This window comes from Cygnus olor, chromosome 16 (assembly GCF_009769625.2).
Source record: "Cygnus olor isolate bCygOlo1 chromosome 16, bCygOlo1.pri.v2, whole genome shotgun sequence".
Classification (NCBI taxonomy): Eukaryota; Metazoa; Chordata; class Aves; order Anseriformes; family Anatidae; genus Cygnus; species Cygnus olor.
In genome coordinates this window covers 14,796,192-14,817,849 of record NC_049184.1, presented here as the reverse complement: position 1 = coordinate 14,817,849, position 21,658 = coordinate 14,796,192, and the positions used below count along the sequence as shown (strand labels likewise).

Below are 21,658 nucleotides of genomic sequence, written 5' to 3'. Positions count from 1 at the left end.
GGAGAGAGGAGGTGGGGGGGGGGCGTGTGAGGGGGGGGGGGGGGCAGCGGGTGACGGCGCCGGGCCCTGCGTGTTCATGGGGGTCCCTACGGGCCTTGTACGGCACCCGTGTGCCCCCCCCCCCCCGGCCTTTTATGCCCTCCCGTATCCCTCCGTGCTCCCCCGTGTCCCTCCTTCCCCCTCGTGTCCCCCCCACGCACACACCCACACCAGGCACAGCACAATTCCCGGGGGTCCCGCAGCGCCCCCCCCCCCCCCCAGGCTGTGCGTGACCCGGGGGGGCCCACGCGTGACACCCGGTCCTTACACACAGCCCGGCTGTGCGTGCCCCGCGGGCCCCCAGGTGCACCCAGAGCTCCTGTGTGCCCCCCAGGGCACTGCGCTGGGGGGGGGTTTGCAGCTCCCTGCCCCCAGGGCTGAGTGTGCAAGCCGAGCACAGCGGGGTGCTGGGCGTGTGGACCCTCCCCACCGCGTGTGGGTGCTTGTGCAGGGGTGGGCAGTGTGTGCGTGTCAGCACTGCAGAGCTTGTGCGTGTATTTGGTACGGGGCCGGGGGGCTTTCTGCACCTGCCTTGGCCATGGGGACACATCACATCACTCCCCTCCACATTTTTGGGGGGCTTTCTGCACCTGGCTTTGGCATTGGGACACATCACATCAGTCCCCACTGCATTTTTGGGGGGCTTTCTACACCTGTCTTAGCCATGGGGACACACCACGTTAGTCCCCACCACATTTTTGGGGGGCTTTCTGCACCTGCCTTGGCCATGGGGGCACACCATATCATTCCTCTCCACATTTCGGGGTGTCCCATGCGATGCACAGCCTGAGGTATTTGTGCCTGGCGCACATGCGTCCCCCCTTTGCCAGGCCGTGCCTGCTGCCCACACTGCTGCACAGGGCCAGAGGCTGTCCCTGAGGTGCCATCGGTGACCTCCCAGGGTCCGGGTGCTGGGGCTGGCCCCGCTGCAGGCAGCTGGTTGCCAAAATTTACTTCACCGATGTTCGCAGTGCACGCAGCAGCCCTGCAAGAGCCCTGCAGTGCTGCTGTGCCACCGATTCAAAGGCCCAATAAAAGCTAAAAGAGATAAAGAAGTTCTCTGAGGACGCTTTTACTGTCCTTATCAGCAATGAGTTATAAAAGGGGAGATAGAAAAGTGTGTTTTGCAGCTGGAGGAGAAAGGGGCCGTGTCTGTGGACGTGCTAAGACTCGATGGCCGTTTTCACACTGCCCAAGAGCGCTGTGCACAGCTGAGCCTTTCCTCAGCCATGGGGGACACCCCCCTCGAAGATGTCTGTGCTGGGGGGTTCCCTGGGGGCCTGGGGGCTTGCATGGTGCTCGGGGGGGCTTGATGCAGGGCAGTGTTCTGCTGTTTGCATTGCTGGAGGCGGCCCGTGGTGCCAGGAGCTGTGTGGTGGCTGATGGGCCCGATGGCACCGCACGTCGCGTCCCACCCCGAGCTCGGGGCACGGGCAGAGCCCAGGAGCCATCTCTGAGCCGCTCACAGGTTTTGGTGCAACTTCTGCTATTTCTGGGCCTCCCTGGCATGTGACAGCCGGGGTCTGCAGAAGCATTCAGGGATTTTCCGGGGAGGGCTCTTTTGTAGTCTCGCTCCATCTCAGTTTTTCTGCTAGTGGGTGGGTGACAAGTTCTGAAAAAGCCACGCCAGAGGCTGTAAAAGTCACGAACCGCTTCTTGAAGCGGTCTTGGTGCATTTTCGTTGTCAGCTCTTCCCAGCTGCTTGGCAAATGGCATTTTCTGCCTCCCGGTCCCTGTCACGTTCAGATGGCATGGCTGTCTGTCTGTTCGTGTTTGGCCTGGTGAGCTGTGTTTTTCACATGAATTTCTGATGAACCCCTCTGATAGCTTTGTGGTGGTTTATTTAGTGTTTATTTTGTCCAAAGCTCTTCCTTTTTCCGTCCTCCCCATCCAGACCGATGCTGCCAGATAACTGGCTGCCAAAATGCTGTTTCCTTTGCATCCCTTCTCGCTTTCCAGTTTCCTGAAGCTAGTTCTCATTAAGGCGACGTTGTACAAGGAGGTATCTTTCTTTTGCTTCTCCTTGTGGATAACCAAATGTAACCAGCAATGTTAATTCACTCACTAGAAATCGCAAATCCCTTTTCCACAGGATCCTGCCTGTATTTCTACCAACCCATGGACAGCAGCACCCCAGCTTGCTGCTCCGGCAGCTGCACCACCAGGACCTGAGCGTGGCTGGCCGGGGCAGATAAAAACTCCCTCTGCCACCTTATCAGTCCCCTGTGGTGGCCAATGGCAGAGGTGTAACGAAGACAGTAAAAGAGGGCAAACCCATAGCAGCGTTTCCCTGCGTGAGTGTTCCCGGCACTCTGTGGCCTCTCAGGAAGCAAAATCTTTCTTTTCTGCCAGAGCTGGGCACCAGGAACCCCTCGGCTCCTCCACGGTGGCCACAAGGGCTCGCTCGGTGCCGCTCTCTGCCTCCTTCCCCAGGCGCTGGGCTCGCATGAGCGCCCACAAGGCTACTGCTGCAGCACCTACAGCTGCTTTTCAAACCTGTAGCAAAACTCTGCAAAATCTTTTCTTGCCTGCCTAGGTGTGTTTTACATTCATCTGCCAGAGCTGCTGTTCTCTTCCCTTCCCCCTGCTCAGACATGACTCGAGCGTTTTGTAGGGATCCTCCGAAGAGTTGCTCGCATTTTATTCATTGGCCGGGTTTTGGTCTTTACAGAAGCGTTTGGACGAGAGATGTGTCTGGCCCAGTACCTCAGGATCGTGCCTTTGAGCAGCCACGGTGCTGGTGCTGCATGTGGGTGCAGTGGGAGCACCCCACCAGCCCCACACCATCACATCCCACCCCTCTGCTGTTTGCTCCTTCAGATCACACCGGGATGAAGGATCTGGCTTGGAGAGGATGGCCACGCTTGGTCTTTCTGATATAAATTTTTTTTTGTGGCTGCGAGGCAAATGCAGAGGCTCAGGTTACCAGGATCACTTTGTTAAGAGTTCCCAAGCCTGGGTCAGCAGATGGTGAACCTCTGAAGAAAACCGAGCAATGTTGTGTTCCCAGTAAGGATCTTATCTTAAAAACCATGAAGGTCATGTTGCAAAAATAGAATTCCTGTTTGTGCAGGCAGCGGCATCCTGCACGCACATGGGAAGAGCATCGGTGCCGGTGCGGTGCCTGTGCAGCATCGCTCTCCCTGCTCCTACAAAAACCTGCCCAGGACAAGGGCCCTGCTGGGTAAAGCCCCATCTGCCCTCCCCTTAGGTTAGCTTCTCCTACACCGCTGTGTGCTGAGCTCTGGTTATTTCAGTAGGGTCACAAAAAGCACCTCAGTCCATAAGGATGCTGCTTTTTAAATATTCCTACAAGGACGGCGGGGCTGGGGGGCACAGGCAGGTAGGGCCGACTGCTGCAGCCGCTATGGAAATGGCCACACACCTTCCCTTCAGGTGTCCCTGGGGGTTACAAACCTTCCCGTTGCAGCTTTTGGGGAGCTTTTGTGCATCAAGGCCTAGAGAAACATTGGCCAAGGCCAGGGCAGTGTCCTCTTGGGGCCGTGCCTGGGGAACCCAACCCTGCCCACCCTCACCCAGCCCAGGGGGAAGGCTGTGCTGCTGCTGGGAAATCAGGAACACAGGCACTGGGTTTCTATTAAAAGAAAAAGAAGAAGCTCACAAGTTTTCCAGAACTGGATTTATTGTATTTGCAATTGTCTTATATCTTTTTTGTTCCTCCTCTGTAAAGACGTTGCATGCCCTCGCCTTTCTAACCACAAGGCTTGGTAGTGGTGCCTTCATTCAAGCGTTATTTTTTTTCCTCTGAGAATAGTGATAAACGATGGGTTTCTGCATCTTTTGTATTGGGTGCAAAGTACTTATTTAACATACAGAGGCTTAAATTCTGCTTTGTTAAATCTTTAGGTCAATTTAACGCATTTTATTGGTATTCTCACAATACAAACAGGAGCCTTAGAACTCAAACAATCTATTTATGGAGAGATGGACACACATGGTTTCATACCAAGTTTTTTTCTTTTTTTTTTTTTTTTTACTCGTTTTTCATAATCACTTCTTTTTGCACAACGACAACCTCAAGCTGACAACGAAATGCACGCGGTAGAGCCACGGGAACCAGACCGGGCTCTGCTAGTGATGGGGAGCCCTTCGCCACCCCGCATCCCCATCCCACCAGAGCCGTGGCGGGCGGCGATGCTCAGCCCCCAGCAGCGCCGGGGGACAGGAGCATGGCTGGGAGGTGACAGCTCACCTGATGGTGCTGTGCCACCTCGACCTTCCCTGGGGTGAGACACGGCTCCGCGCTTTGGTGCTTCCCGTTCTCAGAGCACTTTGCACTTCTGCTCTACTCAGGAGACAGCTGACTGCGGCGGTGGAGGTTACTGGCCTTACTGCGTCGTCTCGTCCCTAGCATGGGTGGTGAGAAATCTCTAGCACCATGAACAGCCGTTCCCTGACTCATTTCAAGTGGTAGGAGGAGTGTACGTGCACATATGGTCTCCACCCCTGCGTTTTGGTGTGGTGCGCCCAGCCCAACGGGGTGAAACGAGCCACACCAGCCAGGCTCAGGGCCGGGGAGCCAGCTGCGCTAAGCTAAAGCAAGCTGAAGTTTGCCTGGTAAGAGGGGCAGCAACACCGGCTGCCCCCAGTGCAGGATGCCTGCATGAACTGCCGCTGTCCCCAAAAGGTTAACTCGGAAGAAACCCCGCATTCGCTTACAGCAAGGTTGGTTCATGGCTCACAATGGATAAGACAAGGAAAAGGCGCGGCCCAGAAGCAGTCTGAGTGGCGAGCATCCTTGAAAGCCCCCGTATGCACCCTGAGCTGAGCACTTTGCCACAAAGGATAACTGTGAGCAGAGCTGGAACTGGGGCTTTCAGGCCCTTTGTTGCAGCTCTCGCACAGACCCACTGATCACCCGGGAACTAATTTAGCTTCAGCTTTCCTGCCTTGCTTGAATCAGAGGCCCTTCAGGAGAGCTCTGTGCAAGGTGCATGCACACCAATACATTGCCACCGCCTCATTTTCCTCCCTCGCACAGCCACGGGTCCTCCGTCAGCTCAGGAGCGCTACGGGGCGCCTCGAGGAAAGGCTCCCACCGAGCACGAAGTCTCGTGTTTGCCTCTGCAGAGCCCGGCTATGGAGCAGCTACGGGAAGCAGGGAGGAACTCAGCCCTGCCACCTGGACCGTCACCCTGGGGACTGCGACCACGGGGTGTGGGAATGACGGTGAAATCACAACCGGACTGACAGAGAATGGGACTGTGAGGCTGTTAATGAGGACACTTAATTAGTCACAGCTGAGGCAGGAAGGATGCTGCAGCACACAACCACAGGCACCCCAGGAGCAGGAAGATCCCGTGCTCACTGCGTGCATTCCCCCGATAGCGCCCGTGGTGCGGGGTGAGGATCGGGTCCCCTCGTGTCCCTCACGCAGTCATCTCCGTGGCACCGAGCGCATGGGACCCCGCGTGACATCGCGCAGTGGTGACAGCACCAGTCCCCCGATGTCACCGGCGCAGAGCTCAGCCCAACACATCCCTGCTTCAACAGGGCGTGAGTTTCCCCCCACAGCAACACATCTTCCAGCCACATCCACTGAACCTCACGGCACCAACCCAACAAAGGCGAGAAAAATGGGTTTCCCAGGGCTCACACCTGCGTGGGCACCACGTGCCGGGCTCCCCCCTTGCTGGGTCATTCTCCTCTGAGCTCTCTGTGGGACTGACTGCCAGGCAAACCTACTGCAAGAATAAGTCTCCACCCGAGGACAAGGCTGGCCTTACGTGGAGGAGGGCAGGCACGAAGGACTGAGCTGCAAGACCCGGGCAGGGACCAAGCCTGAGGCTCAGGCACCACGGGGAGGGTGGCTCTGACCCAGCACGGCTGGCACCGGGGGCTTGGGGCTTTTGTACCCCAAGTCTCACCCTTGCGCATGAACTCACGCTATGTTAACCGTACCAAAACACAGCACACATCCCAAGCATCACCTTCGTTCCATCCCTCTGTCCTTCTCCTCCCGGTACCCGCAGCACCCGGCCCCGCTGCTCGCTCGCAGGACGCGCTGCCCCCAGCTCCCCAGCCCGGGGCTGCACGCGGGCGGCTGCCCCTATCCCTGCTCCCCGCCTCCGGCCGCTTGTGCGCCCCGCTGACAGAGGGAAAACGGTCATTTCTCTCCTTCTAGACTCCTGCTCATGAGTACATTTCTGATAATAATAATAATCATAATAATCATAGTACTAAAAACAGTATTTACAACAAGCTCCAGGTCAGAATTACACACCAAGCAAACACTCAGCACCACAGAGAGCAGGACAGGGTTAATATCTTGCAGATACCTTCTCAGATCCCGCCAACGCGGGACACAGACATTAGACAGTTTCAACCATTTCTTACACACAAACATTTCGTTTAAATTACTTTTTAAATTTTTTTTTTTTAAACTTTTTAAAATTTCTTGTCACTATATGAATGAGGTGATGCTGGCGGTGACGCCGCGCTCTACACAGATGCTCATCTAAGACAGCTGCTACTATAAACTGATCGTTAGCTACTGGTTAAGAAATTCAACCCTCAGTTTCCGCTCCTTTTCCCTCTCTGCCCAAAATCACGTTTTGTCACTGGCCGGGACTGGGGCTCACTGATAACCCCGGGGAAAAGGGGCTGGGTGGGAGGCAGCCCTTCCTTCCAGGAGCAGAGCCTTCCCCGGACATCGAAACGTGCTGCGGCCACAGAGGGGTCGCTCCCAAATCTGGCCGGGACTTCTGGGGGATCAGCAAAGAGCCCAGGGATCTGATTTCCAGCAGCTGCTCTTTGGCTTTCTGTTGGGTTTCTGTGGCCGCCCGATGCTTACTTCAGGCCGTAACAAATTCTTTGCGCAAGTAAAGCACAGGGTGGGCAGAAAATGTCAGCTTCTGAGCAGACTCAGCCGCAGTTTTGAAGAGGGGGGGGAGAGGCAGGTGAGGCAGCTCCCGGTGTGCCATCCTCACCCGCTGCCATTCCTCGCCTCAGCCCCTGTGCCCACTCCCTGCAGCACCTTCCCCAAGGACTCAAAACCCAGCACAACCGTCTCCCATCTGCATGTTGGCCACACGCCGTGCAGAGGGTACCATGGCCCTGAATTAAATGTCTCCAGCCCTCGCACGCCCCTTTCCTTGTGCTGAGACAGCAGCCGGGGTGGAGGGGAGGGATGCCACCGGTGCCGTGCCCCAAAACCGCCGCTCTGCTCTATCCAAAGCGCGCCACCACAGCGATTTCTAAGCTCTGCTCAGAGGGGAGTTCTCACTGCCCTCTGCCCCAAACGAACGCAGCCTCCACCATCCACCTCCTCTGCCAAATCCTGCCCCGAGACCGTGCTCACACGAGGGCTGACTGCCCAGCACCGCATCCTACGAGGCCCCACAGCGATCGGGTGGCGATTCCCCACCAGTGTCAGACGCAACATTTCCTCTTTTTCAGTTTTTCAAGCCAAAAGCAGAGCGGGCGCAAGGTGGGCAGCGCTGCGGGTGGCAGCCCCCGCCGTGCGCTTTGTAAGCGGTGACATTGCAGCTCAGGAAGGCTGTGACAGTCACCTAGCCAGGTGACATTACCGTCAGCTGCTAACGCCACGCTTGCATATTCCCTGCTCATCTCTACCTCCACGGAGGGACGAAGTTGGCTTAAAAATAGGCCTTGAAAAGCTAAAGATAGACAAGAAACGAGCATGGGAACATCTCTTCCCCCTTCCTGCAGAGCTGCTCCCGCTCAGCTCTGCCTCACCCGAGGCAGCCGGGCAGGGAGGACCACGCAGAAGGGTGGCATGTCCCGTCCCTGCCACACTCTGTGGCTCTGCCCGGTGCTCCCTGGCCTCAGCATCCATCCTGCGATGGCACCAAGGAACCACATCCATCACTGGGAAGAGGGGAGGGTGGTTATCGTGTTCGCTAAAAGGCCATCTCACCACCCTGCCCTGTCCCTGCTGGAGCTGCGTTCCTACGGAGGGAGGTCTCGGGAGCACCGGGCAGCTGCAGACCCTGCGTCCCCTCCCCACGATGGAGCCCATCACCACACCGATACTGTGCTGCCCAGCCAAGGCTTCTGCCAGGGCAGCAGCCAGCACCCATGGGGATGGGGACAGTGCGGACGTGGTGCTGAGCTCTCGGAGAGCCCCCCAGCTGTTTCCACACGGGCTACCAAAGAACCACCAGAAGACAAGGATTTTTGGGTCGCTGCCTGCCTGGGCTGGCCTCGGGTAACGGCCAAGAGCCGAGGGGCTGCACGCCCCCGCTGCCACAGCCAGCCCCTGCCTCTCCCACACCTCTCCTACCACTGGCAAACACGGCTCTACTCGTTACTCCACTACACACACAGAAATCATCACTTCCTTCCCATTATTCTGAAACTGAGATTTGGCTCAGAGCAAACACCGAGAGTACTAAAAGCCCCGGATAAGAAATCCGTATCTCTGTGACACTGCTGGTTGAATTTATTAATATCTTCATTTTTACATTAGTTTAAGAAATATTTTTTAAAAAAGGACAAACCCTCCAAAGAAGCTGATTGATCGACTGATCCACTGATTCTCTATTTCATGTGAGCTAGTTGCTATTCTGCTTAGGGGTCCCTATGATCTGTGAATCCCCACAAGTACCCAACGATTTAGGATGCAGAGATAGAGAAGCGTGTAGCTGGGGGACGAACACCAGGGGATGGGGGGATGGAGAACCAAACGCTGCATCTAGACAAACAAAATAAAATGTGTTGGTTGGTTGGTTTGTTAACAGGAATCAGGTGCTAGATGTGTAGAAAAGCCCTTTATCCAGAGATCTCCTCCCGCTGTTCCTTGTTCCTGCGAACTTCGGCTGCGTGCAGTTCCTGCAAAGACAGCAGAGGGGACACCAGGCAGGTAAATCTTTAGGGCAAGCCTAGAGCTGAGGGTGTCTCTCGACAGTTACAGGCTGACACTTTCTGCCATTGCAAGCTCTATTTTCCTCCTGTCCTGGACGCAGGGTTTGCACCAGCCAGAAGACAGGCTATCAGAGCAGTTTCACACCCATTGCAGCCCCAGGGTCTGGAGCCTGCAGCACCCATGGGTGCTGGAACCCCAGGCATTTACCTGGAGCCCCGTGCATTTATCTGGAGCCCCAGGCATTTACCTGGAGCCCTGTGCATTTCTCTGGAGCCCCACACATTCCCTTGGAGCCCCGTGCATTTACCTTCTCGCGGAGCCGCTCCCTCAAGGCGGCCAGGTGCGCCTCGCGGATCTCCCTGCTCAGCTCCATCTTGTAGTTGAGCTTCTCCTCGGCCAGGCGGCTGAAGTTGTTGTTCTCCTCCAGCGCCTTGTGCAGCACCTCCCGCTCGTGCTCCCGCTTCTCCGCCAGCTGCTTCAGCACCTGCGCCTCCTGGGTCTGGCGAGGCACCGGGAAAGGCGCGTGAGCCGACGGGAGAGCCTCGTTCAGCCTCCCCTCAGCCTCCCCCGAGAGGTTTGGCGAACAGCCCCTCTCCACCTCCCTCCAGCCCATAATATTCCGCCAGGAAGGCGCTTGGACCGGTCGCCTCCTGCCTGGATGGGGCAGCGTTGGCTCAGCCAGGTGCCAGGGGCAGGTGCTCAGCAGCACCATGGGGGCAGGCATGGGGGGCGCAGAAGCCCCCTGCCAGGGTCTCCTCGGTCTTTGGATTACTTCACCTCTCTCCTCCTTCCCACCACCCATTCTAAAATCATTAGGTTGGAAAAGACATCAAAAACCACCAGGTCCAACTCAGCACCAAGCCCCCAATGAGCCACGTCCCCGAGCACCCCACCTACACGTCTGAAGACCTCCAGGGACGGTGACTCTTCCCTAGGCAGCCTCTTCCAATGCCTCCCAACCCTTTCAGTGAAGAAATATTTCCTAAAATCCAACCTAAACCTCCCCTGGCATGGCTTGAGGCCGTTTCCTCTTGTCCTAACAATTATCCTGTGCCTTACTCTGCATTTTTTCTCCTTTTCTGTATTTTTCACTGGAAGAGATTTCACGATAAAAGGTGGGAAGTAGCACAGGCAGCTGTTAGAAAAGCGAGGTTTGAAGCTGAACTCAGGTGAGCAAGAGCTCTGCCATAGCCTGGTCATGCCAACGAGGTCAGAGAGGGCTCCGAACGGCTCTGCAGTTGTAGGAACAGGACAACCGTGGCCATCGAGCCCAATTTCCTGCCCAAAACAGGCTGAAAACCTTCATCATCCCCATGTCTTGCCTGACTATTTACAGCTGAGTAACGCTAAGGGCAAGAACACTAATGCTGGTCGGTTTAGATTGCTCCTGAGAAGCCCACTTTAGGGTTTGGCGCGATTGGTACCCGCCACCGAAAGGCCATGTCTCGTTACCTTCCTCCTCTCCTCTGCAGCCTCCAGCCTCCTCTGCAGCTCCTCCAGGGACAGGTCCTTCTTCTTGGGGGGGGAGGAAAGGATGGGGCTCTCGGGAGATAAATCTGAAGGCGACTTCAGGATCACCTCAAAGCTCTGACCTGATGCCCTCTTGTCCAGCTGCTTCACCTCCATATCTTGGGGGAAAAAACAAGAGCTCTGTGGACTGCGACACCCAGGAGAGCGTTGGCCTGAGGGCACTGAGCTCTTCACGTGGGAATAATGTGTTAATTCCCTTGTCTTGACCTGGGTGATTTTGCTCTATCTCCAGAATTTCCTAATTAGTCAGCTTCATCCCCCCCCAGGCCAATACAATTATTTTAAATTCCCAGTACAGTTGCAGAAAGGCCATACTGCCATTAATGCAGTTTGTCACCCCAGCACAAACCAGACAGCCCCGTGAGCAGCTTCTGCGAGCTTTCTGCAGAAAGATATTGGAAGATGTGAGCCGTGTCTTAATAAAATCAACTGGGAAGGAGACCGAACTGAGGGGCCTGGGCCGAGATGTGGATTGCTGCCCGAGGAGGGGACTGGGGGGTGCTGGCGAGCTCCCACATCAACCGAACTGCCGGCAGGGGCATTTGGAGACAATTCTGCAGCCTGCACGCGAGCAGGTTACGTACCTCCATACTGGTAGATGGTGTTAGGGTGCGGCTGGGTGTGGAAGCAGGAGCAGATGAGGGAGAGCAGCGACAGCTCCTTCATTTTCTCCTTGTAGGCTGAAAAATAAGAAATAGCAATGAGGAGGGAGTCTAATGGCAATGGTAGCTCTTTTTTCATGGAGAAAAGAAGCAAGTGGGCACCAGGAGGTCTGTTTGTAGCTACCAGACTCTGTGGAGGCTTTTCCAGGCTGCCATAGGTTGCCAAAAGTTCCCCAAGGGGGATCTGCTCTGGAGTAGACTAAATTAGCGACCAGCGTAGCAGCATCATGGGAAGACATTAGGATTTTACCATGTCTGGAGGCGTAAGTTCCTGTGGAAGATTTTCCCTCCAACGGAGCTGACACGCTTCAGCCCTTGAAATTAACCCCATAGCCATTGCTGCCCAGACACTTTCTGCGTCCCACCTCCAGACTCGGAGGTAAAGGATGCCCACGGACACCCAGAAGCACTTCTCAGCCCTCGGCAAGTTCCCAGTATTTCACAATTCACCGCTGAAGCAGGTAAGGGAGGACGTGGTGGGATCGTGCAGGCAGGGGTTGGTGCTGCTCTGCAGTCCCCAACTGCTTCTGCAACGGGCAGGGAGCTGCACGATCCCTTCGAGCTCTGCTGCTACGAGCCCTCAGGTTTGCTCACCATCCCTGTGACCAGGGGATGCTCTGCAGCACCCTCAGTGATCACACCACCCCAACAGCAAGACCCTCCAGCAGGCCAGGAAAGGGAGCCCCCCAAACCTTTGTGATGTGAAGAAGCATCGGAGGCAGAAAAATTTTGAAGCAGTACAGATCTGTGTAGCACAGCTTCTGAGAGACATCTTTCAAGATCTTCTCCTCTGCCTTCCCTTAGCTACTCTGCCAGAAGAAAAGTGTTTCCACACGCCTGCTTCATCCTTGCACTTATTTTTCCTCCTAGGCACAGAACTTCATCCCAATTAACACCCTCCTTCGGCCAACCAGCAGTCCCTGCAGCTCAGATTTTTATTGAGCATTTCTCAGTTTGCTCCACATTCCGGTTTCAGTGCCCTGCCCAGTTCCGTGGTTATGTGTATACCCGACAGGGGCAGTTTAATCAGCGATGCAAGCCACAGGGCAGGACATTTCGATTTTGTTCCTAGTGACAAGGACTTTGGAAAGCCTCTGGGAGCGCCGCGTTGTGCTGGGCTGGTGGCGTGCAGCAGGAAGCTGATGCCTGGTGCTGTGCTGCCGGAGCCCAGAGAGGGGTCCCCTGGCCGAAATGGGAGACACGAGCACTTAACAGAAAGCGTCGAGGTCCTTGCTTTTCCATTACAGCTGGTCCTGGGTGGAACCAAGATGTTAAGCAGATGTGCCACATCCCCGACCCACCGGTTTGTCTCCTAGCACTTGCTACAAACCCCAGCGCTTTGGGTTTCAGTCCTTGAACTTCAGCAGCTGTCCCCGGTGCTGGTTTCATGGTTCCCTGTGTAGATGGGTGCACCCTGCTGCCCTGCCTTCCAGGAGGTCTGTTGTAGGGATTTCACTTTGTAGCAGCTGCCTTAACCCCACCGGGACCTTCCCTGCCCAACGGTGGCGGCGGCAGCAGGGCGAGGGCCCTGGGCAGGATCCGGCCCTGTCCTGGCGGTGCAGAGCTGTCCCTTCAGCACCACTGTCCCCAGCCCGGCCAGGTGCCGCGGCGGGGACTTGGGGACGAAGGGGGGGAAAGGACCCAGCCCTGGGAAACAGCCAAGCCCTGGGAAAAAAATTACCCCAACCCCTGGGAAAAAAAACTGACCCCAGCCCCTGCGAAAAAAACCTGTCCCCTGGAAAATAACCGACGCTAGGAAAATCACCAACCCCTTGGTAAAGAGATGACCCCTGGGAAAAGAGCCGACCCCTGGGAAAACCACTGACCCCTGGGAAAGCAACTGACCCCATGGAAAACATCTGACCCCTGGGAAAAGCAACTGACCCCTGGGAAACAACCGACCCCGATCCCCACCCCAAAAAATAAATCTCCCACGAGGGGCAGCCCAGAACGACCCCCAGCACTGAGAGCCAGCAGCTGCCACCCCGGTGCCCCCATCCTTGTTCACTTTTTGATCTGACAGGTTCAGTGACAAAAAAGAGGTGGCCGACACACCGTTAGCAGGCTAAATAAGCGCAGGCGTCCTGCAAGGAGAGGAGGGTCCCGGCTGTCTGCGTTTGGGTCTGTCTGGCGCTGTACAGACTGGGAGCAGGACAAGGAGCAGCGGCTGGGGATGGGAGCGGTGCTGAGCAAAGGGAACTACCTCCCATGGGGTGGTGAGACCACAGGGCTTGCCAGCTCCAGCCCATCACCGCCCAAAAAGTTTGGTTCTCCGCTTCCTAACCAGATAAATCAAGCTGAGCAGACGTCTTTTTGGTAGTTGTTTAATGATGTCCGGCAAAACATGGGCTGGTAAGGCACCACACCAATGCAGGGTGATTTGTAAGGAACCAGAGGCACAGTGAGGCTCATTTGTGTGAATCCAGACAATTAAAGGGATGGGAATGAGTGTTCTACATCTGGCAGCAAGGTCAAAGGAAGGTTGCTACAAGAAAATCGCTGGTTTTGCAAAGATAACTTTGGAGAAGCAAAAAGTGCTTCCATAAAGAATATTAAACCATGAAAAGATGAGAAAAGTCCAATTATAAATGTAGCCAAAACACAAACCGAAGGTAAAGGAACTAGAGAGATGGGGAACGGGGCCCTTCAGCACAAATTCTGCCATGCCTCATACACAATAAATGCAACCACAATCCCTGAGGAGCCTTCGGAGTACAACAGAGTGCAGATGTTCTCACCTGGTAAGAATGCTGCCATGAAGATAACGGCCAGACCTTTGTCTCAGACTAACTCACGTCCATCTTCCTGCCACACAACATCCACCACCAGGACAGCACAAGAGCTCACACAACCAGAAGAGGAAGGGGAAGCAGTGAAACCAGTGGGATCCGGAAAAATGGGAGCGATACAGCTCCATTGGTGTTGAAAAAGGAAAACAAAGCCCGGCAATTCACTGGAGGGGTTGTTCAGATCAGGGGTTGCGCCCCACGCTGATGCCGGGCAGCATCTCAGAGGTGCGAGGCTCAGAAGTGAACGTGGGCCCGTTTGGAGCTGTCCACGAGGACAGGCAGATGTGAGGCTCACTTTGCCTTCTGTCGGACATCTGCTGAACCACCCCCCAGCAGGGCTTTCCAATCAACTGGCTCATGCCCTCCTAGGTTTCATTTGCAGCTCGTGTACGCCCCATCAACCCACATTATACTCAGCCAATAGATTAGCAAATCACTCGGGCTCTGAGGCTGGAACATGTGGAGCGCCTGCAGGAAAATAACCAAGGAAATCTCCCCTCTCCTGTCTCAGCAGGAGAGCGGGGGCCAAGCTGTGCCGCAGCGACCCAGCAGCCTGGGCTGGGTCGGTGATGGGTCGCCAGAAGGGAGAAGCACGGACTGGGGTGCTTGATAAAGCAGAGGAAGGAGCCAAAATGGAGGTGGCTGCCCCAGCGTGTTGGTGGGTTTGGGGCAAATACAGATTTGTGCGGTCAGGTTTGGATGAGACAAAGAGCTACCAAGGAGCTGGGAACAGGATAAGGCAGAAGTTCATCAGTGCCATGCTGTGTCAGATACAGCCATGCTGTGTGACTCCAGGCAGACATTTGGTCTCTTTGGATCTTGGTTTCATTTTCGTTTACTGGGGGTTATTGCACTTGTCCTTTATGCAGAGATACTTTTGTATCCCTCAGAGAATGCAAAATTCTCCATTACGGCACTGAACATGTAGAGGTACCTCAAAAGAATAAAAGGACTGTTTGAAAATATGCTGAGCAGCTCTTCACCATTTGAGGTGCGCCTAAGTGCTACAGCACATACACATGGTCTTTGATCTAGCTCTTTCGTATTTCTAAATCATATATATATATATATTTTAATTATTCTTTTTATCATAGGCTTATACCTGGAAGAGTAAGGCCCATGTCACCAGGGCAGCAGGGAGGAAGAGGCTTGGAGAGAAGGGATGAGGCAGGATTGTTGCTGCCAATCAATTAGCAGAACATGGTATAGAAGTTTCAGTGAGCTTCAGGTCCCTCCTGTATTGTCATCAAGAGCCACCAGCCCCCTTCACCCCAATACAGCAAGGAGTTGCAGTCCATACTGCTGCCCACACTGCTGTCCCAAAAGCCTCATCTGCAAACCTTCTAATTACCACATCAGAGCACTAAATCTCAGTTTTTCCTTTGCAGCAGGAGAACACACTCATCTGACAAACAAAGCATCCACCAGCTCTGAACCAACACTGATGTACTTCAAGAAAGGGCTCTTCTGAGATATCTGAGGGATCATCACAGTATCTACACGGTGCCATCAAGGAAGATATGGTTTATGTTTTAGAAAATAAAAAAAAAAAAATCCAAGGATTTAGATGCCTTGTTTGGATACATTGGTAGGAATATAAAAATACCTAAAACAGGTTCTCTTGGCTTGTACAACTGAAGTCCCAATAAAGGGACTATCTAAGTCAGGCCATATGTACTCTATCAACAACTGAAGAGAAGGAATATTAATAGTGATTTCTTGAGAACAAGGCGATGGAGAGGTTAGGTGGAAAGGAGTCTGACTCTGTCCAGCACCAGCCATAGAAATGGTGTAGGACAGCACTGAGCAGTGTCCACCAGAACCATTCAGAAAAGGGAGGCAGAGGTAACCCTGACCCACATAAAGCCATCCTGCCCCTGCAGCTCAGTGCAGGAGGGGAAAACCCCAGGATCCATCCATACACATCTACCATCCCCTGCTGTGAGGCCGGGAATGACAAGCCCGAGTTCCCTCCCGGCTCCACCTTCCCAGCCACGCCAGCATCCGAGAAAACCCCACGAGGCTCCCTCCGTACCGCATCATTTCATAACCTCCGTGAACGGCTGCTGCCGCTCGTGTCTCTGCGTTCAGCCCCGACACCCACGGGTGGTGGGGAAAGCCCCCTGGGGCTGCAGACCCTGGGCTGCCTCCCCTTTCCAGGGTGTCCGACAGCGCGTGGCTTTGTCCAGCCGGCGCGGGGAGGAGGCGCGAGGGCTCTGCCCTGCAAGCTGTGCCCGCGCAGCACGGCCAGCACTGCAGCTGAGCCTGCACTGAGCATGTGCCGCTGCCTCCTCCGCCGCACAAAACAGCCACGGCCACGGGGGGGGAAACGCCTGCGGAGGCAGGTGGGAGCCAGCGATGGCTGCTGGGCCGGGGGAAGCAAGCCCCGGCTCTTTTCATCCCGGGGATCTGTTGGGTTAAATGAACCCAGGGAAATCTTCCCAAGGGGGGACTGGCCCCTGGGCAGCAGCTGCAGGCAATTACAGCTGCTCTCCCTTCAGCATGGATTGGCTTTTGCTGGGGATAAGGAAGAAAATAAAGAACACAAGGCTTTTTCCGTAATTTAAGCATCTGCTTGCCTTTTCCTCCTGCCTTTCCAGGCTGTGCCCGTGGCTGAAGGCAGTGGCTGAGGGGCGGCTGCTCCCTGCAGAGCTGGGCGAGGCTCAGCATCGCTCCTGCCGCGCACCCAGCGCCCTGTTCTGCCTCCCCCTGCCACAGCCCTCTTCTCCCTTCACACCCTCCCCCTTCACATCGCCTCTGTGCGTGGAGGGAGCCACAGGGAAGCGTGGTTCCTCTGAAGCACACGCTTCGTGATCCCCTTTGACATTAAAGCAGCATCTTCCTGCGGGTGGAACGTCCCAGCGGGCTGGGAGGGCGAGGATGCACCAAAAGGAGCCACGTTTTGTGCCCCCACGTCCCTCATCCACCACCTCGCCCCCGTCACGTCCGAAGCAGCCTTGGTTTCGGTGGCTGGGAGCCCGGCTCCGTCCCCCCAGTGGGGACAGGGGGCAGCAGGATGGGCCCTGCCCCACGCGTGCACCCACCCACACGGGGATGCTCGTACAATCGCTGCGGGTTGCCTGTCACCAAGAGGCATTTTCGCAGCGCTGCTTCACCATTTTTAGTTAATGCAAAGCCCCCCCCCCCAGGATCAGCTGCACCCTTACCCACCCCGCGGCACCTCCCATCTTTCTGTCCCTTTCTCTGCTGCCTTTTAAAAGGAGAAAGGGATGGAAAATGCACGGAGGAGACAGGGGCAAAGGCCAGTGAAAGTAGCAAGGGATGCTGCCTGGTCTCCTTCTGGCTGGTTCTCTGGCTGGGAGGGGGCACAAAGCACTACCCACTTCTTTTTGTCTTTTCTTTATATCCAGACCTACATCCCGACCCTCTAGGATTCAGCCTCACCCACCCAAGCCCCTCTTTGTGCACTGAAAAATTAAGAGCAGTTTCAGGATAAAACTTATTTTATTTTTAAGGAAAAGAAGACCCTTCAGCCCCACCCCCTGCTCATTGTATCATTTCGGGATTTTCTCCTTCACCCGAGTTCCCAGTCCCAGCCATTTGAATTCCCACTCTCCAGCTAAAAGGGGCAAAACTCGTATTTAGGAAGCAGTCTGGCACGAGAAGCATCCTCACTGCAGCCCGGGATGCTGCAGCCAAAGCCGACCCTCAGCAGCAGGCTCCCCGGGCTACGCTATTATTCCCATTATTACTGCAGGGGGGAGGAAGGGCTCCCCTTGCAGCATTTGGTTTCACTCAACGCCATCAGAGGACCGCTCCCCTGAAGCATCTCCTAATGGAGAAAAGCGAGCTGTGAAAGAAATGCAGGGCTGGGGAGCTCTGAGAATGCACAGAAACCCACCCAGGTTTTTCTGGTTGGGCGTGGGGGGGATATTTTAGGGCATTACCATCAGCATCTTGTCTGCATCTTTTTTTTTTCCAATATCCATTTAGGCAATCTACCATCTTCACACAACAAAATGCAACTTCTAATTTCTCTGCATCGCAACATCTAATTTCTCTGCTACGCAACAAGCACATTTTTCTTAGGAGAAAAAAAAAGAAAAGCTGCATCACGCTACAAAAATAATTATTAATTGGCATGCAGCAGCATCTTCCGATGGTGCAACGTAATGACAGCAATATTTTAAACCGGCAAGTTTATCGCATGTGTATTCGTATTAAAATAAAAAGCCCACCTGCTATCTTGCATCAGAGGGGTGTGTGCCTGGGGGAGGAAGGGGAACAATGCTGCCATGGCAGCTGCCGCCTCATCGGAGAACTCCCCCGAAACGCAAGGAAAAAAAAAAAAAGAAGAAAAGAAAAAGCTCGAGGAAAAAAAAATATAAATCAGAATAAGGAAAAAAAAAAATCAATCCAGGCAGCGTGGGGCTGACCAGGTCCTGCCCTACCTGAGACGGTGCTGGCCATGCTGCCGTGGGGCGCGGGGCTGCGGTGGCGATGGGGAGCGGGCTCGGCACCCGCGGCGGGGAGGTCGGAGCGCCCGCAGCACGGAGCAGGTGGAAGGAGAAGGAAGGGGCACCGGCTGGGAATGGCAATGAGCGGATCAGGCCTCCTTTCCTGGGTGGCTTTGACGCCCGGTCCCTCCCAGTCGGACTGCCTGCCAGAAATGCAGCCCCACCGAGGGGGGGGGGGGGGCGAACAGACACACCCAGCCGCACGCCAGCAGAAGATGGCTTTTCCTCCTCTTCCTCCCTTTCTTGTCTGCTCGAGACGGGCTCGGCTGCTTCTCCTTCCTTGTCCCTTGAAAGCAGCAAGGAGCCAGTTCTCTGGGTTTTACTGTGGTTTTAAGCAAGGCTTCCCCAGGCGGAGCCGGCCGGGGGCTGCGGCTGGGCTGTGGCTCAGCGAGGCAGGGCTGCGGCCCCCAGACCCAAATCTTGCCGCATTTTCAGCCCGGCAGCGCAGGGAGGAGGGGGCCCAGAAGCCTGGGTGCTTTTGGGCTCCGTCTTTTGGGGCACAACAGGGGCTGCAGGCAGGGGGTGATGGTGCTGAGACGGTAGATGGGGAAGAGCAGAACACAGCCTGCTGGATTCAGTGGCACTTTTCTGTATTTATTTTTTCCACCTGAGCATCAGGACATCTTTTCTTTTTCTTTGATGTCCCATTTTCTATCATTTCACCATTTGTGGCTGCTGCTAGAGGCCGGTACCTCTGTGCTTTTGAAGTACGTATCGCAGCACCTTCAGGACCAGGGAAGCCCCCCCATTTCCTGCTGACAGCAGCAGCAGCACCCCGCTGTCACCCCGCCGACCACGGCTGCACAAACCCCACCTCGTTTCTCATCGGACACCCTTTGCATGAGGCTCCCACGCAATCCCCCAGCCATCAGCATCCCCCCTGGCTGACAAACCCCGAGTTTCCCAGCGCGCTGCAATGCAGACACTGCCAAACCCTTCCAGCAGCTGCAGGGAGCCATGGGCTCTTCAAGGAGCTGCAGGCGCTCTGGCTTAGACAGGGATAGAAGCACTACGCTATGCCTACCACATTCACTTAAGAAGTCAGAGATCTCCCTTTTTTCCTATTTTTTTTCCCTAATCTCTAAGTGTCCTGTTCCCTCAGCACTGTATGCAAAATGAAAAGCCTTACCACAGAAAAAAATAAAATAAATATATATATATATATATAAAATGAGTCTAATCGGAATAATATTAGCAGTATCCACACATTTTCACCATGTATTTGGATCAGGAGTTTTTTTTTATTCGTTTGTTTTTAATCCTGACTGGACAGTTGACAGCTTCCTGCTCTATACAAGGCTCATTTTGTTTTTGCAAATCCCTCTGTTTTCTCTTTGGGCTGAATTTCTGGGACTTTATAGGCTATCCTGAAGCCAGCAGGCTGAAGTTTCCTATGTTTCAATAAACACGCTTCACCATCAGTAGGTGAAGACAGCTCTCCCAGGCATGTGAATGCTGGAATAATTCTCCCACTATTCAATATGAGCTTTGGTTTTTATTTACCTAGGAGATCTGATAGGGTCTGTCTGCCCTTTGCAACGTCCTGGAGCTTCCAGGCATCGATCACAGGTGTTTTCTTCCTTTTATTTAGAAAAAGGAACACTTTCAAGGTACCAGGGCATGTGTCCCAGCGGAGTACGCTATACAAGAACTGGGGAGCAAACTAGATTTATGTGGCTATGCAACACATCGCACACTTCAGGTCTGGTGTTGTTCATACTTTCTAGATAACCTGTCATATAAATCATTTCAATATAATTAATTCTGGATCCATCTATAACATCAGGAGATATTTCTTCCTTGTTTTAAAGGTGACTGTCTTTTCGAGTTCCCTCTGGGTTTCACTAGGGAGCTTCTGAAGGCATTGGGTGTTCTTCTTCAAGATGGGGATTAGGGAAAATTAGTGACTATTTGGCTAAAGTGTCCTCTGCCTTCAGCACACCTGACATCTAACCAGGCAGGCTCTCAGGAAACAGCAGATTTTCATGGAGAATCAGCAAAGAAGTTAATTTTATAGCATGTACTTCTTTCACTACTCCATTGTGAATGTTTTCAATATTTTAAGCAATCAAACATTCCTAGATGTCTTTTAACATAGGAAGGGCTTCTGCCAGTAACTCACGCTGTCAAAAATGCTGAAAAAATGCAAGTCTACAACAGTATGGCTGTGCAAACCACTAAAGGAAGCTCTTCTGTTAGCTCTGAAGCACTGGAATGCCTTTTGAAGAAAAAAAAAAAAAAAAAAAGGAAAGGAAAGAAAAATTTCCAATCTGACAGAAAAAAATCTCTCTTCAATACCCCCAAAAGAGGGACCCGTAGCAACCTTCCTGCTCACTACAGGACACCATCATCTAGGGCGGTTCAGAGGAAGATTTGCAAGTTGTGGTTATTACCAAGAGGGTCACAGGCCTAGCACACTTTACATTGCTCTTTGTGGCTGCCAGCCTGGCAGAAGTGTGGCTTGCAATGAGAAATATTTGGAGAGTAATTTTACCTAGTGAATAATGAAGCCATTTGGAAAGTTACTGGTCTAAAAGGAAGAACATGGGCTGCAGTACAGGAGACTAACACCTTACTGGGCAATACCATAGTCATGAGACCTTCCAGCACCATTTGCAGCCTCAAGCTGGGAGAAGCTGCCTTAGTTGGCAAGAAATAATAAAAATTCCAGATAGGGCAGCAGTAAACCCCCCAAAATTGTTAAATAATACAAGGAGAAAAAGAATTGAGAGAGAGAAACCCGTGATAACACCAGCACTAAATCAGGAAAACGTTTCCCTGAAGGCAAGGGAAACAACAGGGTTAGTCTGAAGTTTCCTCTTTAGTATCTATCATGTGCACTTGAGAAATGAGGCCAAGCCACACAAAGGGTCTGGATGGGGAAGAAGAGTTGTGCTAATTCAGTCACATAAAGGTGTAAATCAAGCCATGAATTCAGGTCACCCCGGGGCGCTCAGCTACAACTGGCAGCGCGTGTACAAAAGTTAGCAGTGCAAGGGCAGATGGCTGAGCAACTACAAATGGTAAAGAAGAAATTTTGAAAACATGAAGCTGTGAGCTCTGGTCCAGTGATTGCCATACAGCTTCCACCAGATCACTAATCCCATCTGCTTCAGCTTCTTCATCTGCAAAACGGGCATTTACTTACTTTCCTAATGACGGGATGATTGTGTGAAAATTTGAGCGTCAAAGAGGAAAGCAGTTTTGTTGTTTTCCAACAGTGGAGAGACAGCAAGGCTCTGGATTATCTGGACTCCAAAGAACCCAATAATTATGTGGCCAAACAAAAGTTTTAGATGGTTGCTACGGGAA

General features: G+C 53.8%; 1 protein-coding gene across 2 annotated transcripts; it reads right to left on the bottom strand.

Moving 5' to 3' along the window:
- Positions 1–3,802: 3,802 nt before the first annotated feature.
- Positions 3,803–18,514, bottom strand: STMN3 (stathmin 3). Of its 2 annotated transcripts, none has more exons than XM_040575391.1 (5): positions 18,281–18,514; positions 11,002–11,097; positions 10,340–10,515; positions 9,195–9,386; positions 3,803–8,853 (listed from the first exon to the last, which is right to left on the bottom strand). In XM_040575391.1, exons 1-5 carry the CDS (start codon positions 18,297–18,299, stop codon positions 8,794–8,796), a joined length of 543 nt encoding a protein of 180 aa, XP_040431325.1. In that variant the 5' UTR covers positions 18,300–18,514; the 3' UTR covers positions 3,803–8,793. The 2 variants fall into 2 exon arrangements, with proteins under 2 accessions (XP_040431325.1, XP_040431326.1); XM_040575392.1 differs by lacking the exon at positions 18,281–18,514 and adding an exon at positions 18,068–18,136.
- Between the last annotated feature and the right edge of the window lie 3,144 nt (positions 18,515–21,658).